Source organism: Pteropus alecto, unplaced genomic scaffold, assembly GCF_000325575.1.
Source record: "Pteropus alecto unplaced genomic scaffold, ASM32557v1 scaffold123, whole genome shotgun sequence".
NCBI classification, from domain to species: Eukaryota; Metazoa; Chordata; class Mammalia; order Chiroptera; family Pteropodidae; genus Pteropus; species Pteropus alecto.
In genome coordinates, this window is record NW_006433950.1 from 7679163 (window position 1) to 7684986 (window position 5824).

Sequence of the window (5824 nt, forward strand, 5' to 3'; positions counted from 1 at the left end):
AGTACTTTGAATATGTTAGCAGCGTTCGGCTCATGAACATGCTGGGGGATGGCAGGGATGGGCTGGTTCCCGGCCCAGGTGCTGTCCAGGGCAGCAGACAGGGCCAAGCAGTCAATGGGGCACCTCACCCCTGGACTAGGATTCTGCCCCAAACCAGGAGGGTTTAAGGCAAAGTCAGGCCTGGCTGCAAATTGGTGTCTTAAAGGACAGATCTGGCCTCGTCTTGTAGAGAGTTGGGTGTGTTTGTTTGTTTGTTAAAAAAAATAAGCCAGAAGTTTCAAATCTCCTAAAAATCAGGCTTTCCCCTTACAAATTCAGACGTGGCCACCCAGGACCTGCCTTCCTAGATGGCACAGGGCATAGAAGTTTCAAATCTCCTAAAAATCAGGCTTTCCCCTTACAAATTCAGACGTGGCCACCCAGGACCTGCCTTCCTAGATGGCATAGGGCATGCCCTATCCCCAGTTCCCCTGTCACCATCAGCCCACTTCATCTGAGTCCTGTCTGACCCCTCGAGATGCCTGAGGCTGCAGACTTCGGGGCAGGTTACCCAGGTGGAATACCTGGCCTCTGGGGTCAGTGAGGCTGGGGAGTGTGGAGTCCCCAGAGCCACCACATGAGTCCCCTCTCCAGTCTTTCCTGAAGCAGCTGGATTGGGCCATCCCAGCTCCATGTGTGCAGCCAGACGAGGGCTTGTGTGGGTGTGTCCCATGCCACCTGCCCTGCTGGGGCTGTAGTTGCTGGAGGTTCCACGTGATAGCACCTCCTCCTGGCCGGCCTCGTCTCTGAGTGATCTGGAGGGACTCTGCTCCATCTCTCTGAGCTTCAGTTTCCTCCTCCACAAATGAGGGTGGAGGTTTTCCATCGTGGGAGGGTTGCATGGAGGACAGTGAGCGTGGCACCGCACCTCATCCAGTGGCCTCAGGCACGTCTGTCTGGCCCCTGCAGATCCCCCTCAGAAGGCCTCCCACAATGCCTCGGTGGACATGTGCGAGCTGAAACGGGACCTCCAGCTGCTCAGCCAGCTTCTGAAGCATCCTCGGAAGAACTCCAGGAAGCCCTCGGCCACCGCCGCCAGCCAGTGAGTATGGCTCCCAGTGTGGGGAGGGGCTCCCCTGAGACCTGCACTTGAGCAGGCCAGGGACCTGGAGTAGGAGGCCAGGCGGAAGCCTTCCCCGAGGGTGGAATGTTCTCATCTTTCTATCTCTTTTTGGAGGAGTCGTGAGACAACCTGTAGGCCAAGCCCCACATCTGCCTGAGTCAGTAACAGACAAATGTCCCTCCTGCCATCCCGGGACAGTACACCCAAGTCCCCTCTCTGCCAGTGAAGGAGAAATGGTGGGCCCATTCTACAGCTCAGCAGACTGAGGCCTCGCCATGGGGAGGGCTGCTCCATGGCCACAGAGTGGGTCGGTCCAGGCAGGACTGGGCCCAGGATAGCCCCCTACCCCACCCCTCTCCTTTCCTGTTTGCCCGGACGCCCCAGCTCCCTCTCTCCCTCCTCAGGTCATCCTCTCTGTCCGGCACTCATCAGGCTGTTTTTCTCTCTCGCCCCCTCTCTTCTCTCCCCTGACCCTCTTTCCTGTCTCTCTGCGGTCTCTTTCCTGTGTATGTATCTGCCTAAGTCTCTCCTCTGCCTGTCTGCCTGCCTGGATCCCCTCCACGGCAGTCACCAACTCTCTCTCCCCCCGCCAGTCGGCTGCACAGCCTGGAGTCGAAGCTGACCTCCGTGAGGTTCGCAGGCAACACGGTGTCCTTCGAGGAGGATCAGGTCAACGCCACGGTGTGGAAGCTCCAGCCCACAGCCGGCCTCCAGGACCTGCATATCCGTTCCCGACAGGAGGTCAGGGGTCAAGATCTGGCAGGAAGCAGATGTGGGGGCTGTGAGCACTCCCTTCCCCTGGGCCTCCCAGAGCCAGATCCGGTGACAAGCCTCAGGCCCAAGGAATACCCTCAGCCAGCGGCTACCCTGTAGCACTGAGGACACTTCCTGGCACAGTAATAGGGACAGAGGTGGGGAGGACTTACTCCCTGTACCAGGGGCTCCTGTGGCACACCTGTGTGAACAGAAGACCAACCCCAAAATGCCTGTGCGTGCACCCTAGTCTTAAGGCTGCCCTTTGAGTGGGCCTGGTTAGCTGGGAGCCACCCACGTTGTCCTCATATCCCACCACGCCAGGATGCTATGGGTGGAGGTGGCGTCTTGAAGCCCAGACAGCAGAACACCGTGTGATTCACCCGGCCCCGGTTGCCCCTGGGGGGGCCCTCGGCTCTAACCACAAGGCTCCCCAGCCAGCGCAGGTGCCAAAGAAAGGAGGGGAGGGGTGAAAGGGCCGCTGTGAGTCAGGCACGGCTTCCTACAGGAGGCGGGGCTTAGAGATGGCAGCATCTAGGAAGGCGCGTGTGTCGGGGGGATGTGGAGGGGATCTACGGGCTCACCTCTAGCTGAGCCCTAAAGGGACTCTGGTCTGCAGGAGGAGCAGAGTGAGATCTCGGAGTACTCCGTGCTGCTGCCCCGTGTGCTCTTCCAGAAGACCAAAGGCCGGAGGGGGGAGGCTGAAAAGAGACTCCTCCTGGTGGACTTCAGCAGTCAAGCCCTGTTCCAGGTATGGGGCCCTCGTCCTCGTGCCCTCCCCTGGGGAAAACAGTGTCTGTCTGACAGAGAGGTAGAAAGAAGACATGGAGCCCAGGCCTCGCCTCCAGGAGCGAGAGCCTTTCCTTGGTCTGCAGCATGCAAATCTCCCTGTGAAAAGTCTAAATGGCATTGTTCTCACTACAGTGTGAATGACTACAAATGCAATAATTGTTTCCAGAGGGAGACTCTGCATCTCAGAGGAATGTGCTGGGGAGAGACAAGAGTATGGAGAGCCGAGGGGACTTCTGGGTCCCTTCCCTACTCTCGTTCCCTGTCCATATGTCTAGGACAAGAATTCCAGCCAAGTCTTGGGTGAGAAGGTCTTGGGTATCATTGTGCCGAACACCAAAGTAGCCAACCTCTCGGAGCCCGTGGTGCTCACCTTCCAGCACCAGCCACAGCCGGTGAGTGTGAGCAAACCAGCCAAGGAGACGAGAGTCCCCATCTGGCCATGTTCTCTTTTCCTCTCTCTCTCTTCTGAATCACTGGTCTTTAACACAGTGATTGACTGGCTGAGAGCACCAGCCAGTCGGCTCCAAAGGGGTGGTGGCCTGACGCTGATTTCCTCAGCCTGGCCCATGAAGGGTGGGCTGTAATGAGATCCACTCTCTCTTCTTGTCCCTATAGAAGAACGTGACTCTACAGTGTGTATTCTGGGTTGAAGACCTGGCATGTGAGTGTGACGGGGTCTCCGGAGGAGAAAGGGGGTCCTGGAGGGTGGGGGAGGTGGGGCTAGTCAGGGCGGGCTTCCTGGAGAAAGGTGGGCTGTGTAGAGGGAGTGATGGCAGACGAGGGATCTGCCAGGTGGAGCAGTGGCTTGCAAAAATGACACAGTCATGCATTTGGGGGGTTCGGTGGGGTCCTGGGGGACCAGGCTTGATCAGAACTCCATGCTGTCCCTTCCTCAGTGAGAAGCCTGGGGAGCTGGAGTCACGCTGGTTGTGAGACCGTCAGGAGAGAGACGCAGACATCCTGCCTCTGCAACCACCTGACCTACTTTGCAGTGCTGATGGTGAGTGGGCCCCCTCCCGCCCAGTAGCCATACTGCAGGCTGCGTTCTTCCCACGTGCCAGCCACGTCTCACGTGGCATGTTATTCATTCCTCACGACAACCCCCGAGGTGTCTCCTGCGGTTGTCCCATTTTATAGATAAAGAAACTGAGGTTCAGAGAGGGTAAGCAATTTGTCCAAAGTCACACAGCTAATAAGTAAAAGAGCTGGTCTCTAAAGCCCTTGCTATTTATTCCCACATTTTGGAGCGTGATAAAAATGCAGATTCCTGGGTTAGGGCCAGGAATCTGATTCCATAGCGCTGGGGCAGGGCCAGGAGTGTGTTTCTAATGCGCCCTCGAGGGGGTGCCAGGCCCAATGTGGAGGCCCTTGAGGTGGGCGTCAGTGCCCCCGATATCTCAGAAGCTTGTGTCCTAGCTCATGCTCCCCAAACCTTAGGCCCCAGCATCCGAGGGGCTGGAGCGGCCTTCGATTCTCCCTGGGGATGGGCGCTCCTTCCCTTGCAGGAAACTTATTCCTACGTGGAATGTTATAGAAAAATAATTAGTGCAGGATGGAAGAAGGACTCCCTGGTGAGGGTTCTTGGCCTGTGTGGGTCAGGGACCCACTGGAGAATGGGGGGACAGCAACAGACCTCCGTCCAGGAAAAGGTGCTCCTGGGACCACAGTCTGCTCCGCCTGGGGAGGTGGGTCCTGGACTCCTGACGCCCACCTGGAACCACACGTTAGCCCTCCATCTGGGGCGAACCCTCAGTGTTGAGTGGGGACACTGAGGCCAGCCCCAATCCGTCTCGTGGACCCAGGTGGCCTCCGTGGAGGTGGACGCCGTGCATAAGCAGTACCTGACCCTCATCTCCTACGTGGGCTGTGTCATCTCCGCCCTGGCCTGCGTCCTCACCATCGCGGCCTACCTGTGCTCCAGGTAGGGCCTGGGAGGGGACACAGAGACGGGCGGGAGAACCTCCATTCCAGGCACCCAGACCAGGACCCACCCCCACAGGGACCTGCCCTGGAGACTGGCCTGGCTGACCCCAAAGTGTGTGTGTGGTTTTGGGAGCCGTGGGAGGCGCGGACACCTGGCCCCTGGGGGCTGCGTTTTCTTCTCAGATCTGTGATATTTGGATAACAGCATTTACCAATTTTATCAACTGCCAACATCGAAAGTTGGGACAGTTGACGTAAGAATCTGGATTTCCTCCTTTGAATAATCAGATGTCATCCCACTCGGGGCACGTTTAATATGATGATGATAACGATAATGGGCCCCACACTGTTCTAAGTGCTTTCCACGCATGAGCTTGGTTCATCTTCACAGAGGCCCTGTGAAAGGGTGCTCAGAGAGGGCGAGCGGCTTGTCTGAGGTCACACAACAAGGAAATGGCAGAGGCAGGCTTGAGCTCAAGCTGGCTGGCTTTAGACCCACAAGGCCTCAGTTACTGGAGCTGAGTGGCAGTGGCCACTGTGGACAAGCACAGCCTCATGAGTTCTCTCCGGCACCCCATTCTCTGTTGTCTGTTTTGAGGCCCGGCCCTGCAGGCATTTGAGTTGGACACCCCTCCATACCATGGAGACTTTTGTCACCCCATTCATTTGGGTGCCTCTAAGAAGGAGCCCCATGAGAAGCCTTTGGTGGCCTGAAGAGCAGCTATGCTCACCCCCAAACTGTCTGTGTATGGGGTCTGGATCGTCAGTGCTGGGTGCACAGTAGATGCACAGAGACAAATGGGGAACAGCCTGGCTGCAGCCTCGGGAGTAGGATATGAAGTGTGTGTGTGTGTGTGTGCACGTGTGTGTGTGTGCGCACGCGTGCGTGCGCGCATGTGTATGTAACCTGGGAAGGCTGCCTGGTGGAGGAGGAGGGGCAGGCAACGCCCATCCCCCACCTGCCTTCCCACACCAGTCACCTGGGTGACTCTGCCCCCACCGCACCCCCTGCCCGGTTCAGGAAGAAGTCTCGAGATTATACCATCAAGGTGCACATGAACCTGCTGCTGGCCGTCTTCCTGCTGGACGTGAGCTTCCTGCTCAGCGAGCCGGTGGCCCTGACGGGCTCTGAGGCTGGATGCCGTGCCAGCGCCATCTTCCTGCACTTCTCCCTGCTCGCCTGCCTCTCCTGGATGGGCCTCGAAGGCTACAACCTCTACCGACTTGTGGTCGAGGTCTTTGGCACCTACGTCC

The 5824-nt window shown here is 57.9% G+C and overlaps 1 protein-coding gene across 1 annotated transcript in view; it reads left to right on the forward strand.

The window, feature by feature from the left end:
• Window positions 1–5824, forward strand: part of ADGRG1 (adhesion G protein-coupled receptor G1) — a 30359-nt gene that overhangs the window by 19508 nt on the left and 5027 nt on the right. Inside the window, 8 exon segments of the mRNA XM_015586942.2 lie at window positions 949–1081; window positions 1696–1843; window positions 2475–2606; window positions 2923–3039; window positions 3263–3308; window positions 3544–3647; window positions 4450–4568; window positions 5592–5824. The exon segment at window positions 5592–5824 is cut by the window's right edge and continues 30 nt beyond it. Coding sequence (XP_015442428.1) covers window positions 949–1081; window positions 1696–1843; window positions 2475–2606; window positions 2923–3039; window positions 3263–3308; window positions 3544–3647; window positions 4450–4568; window positions 5592–5824 — 1032 coding nt within the window.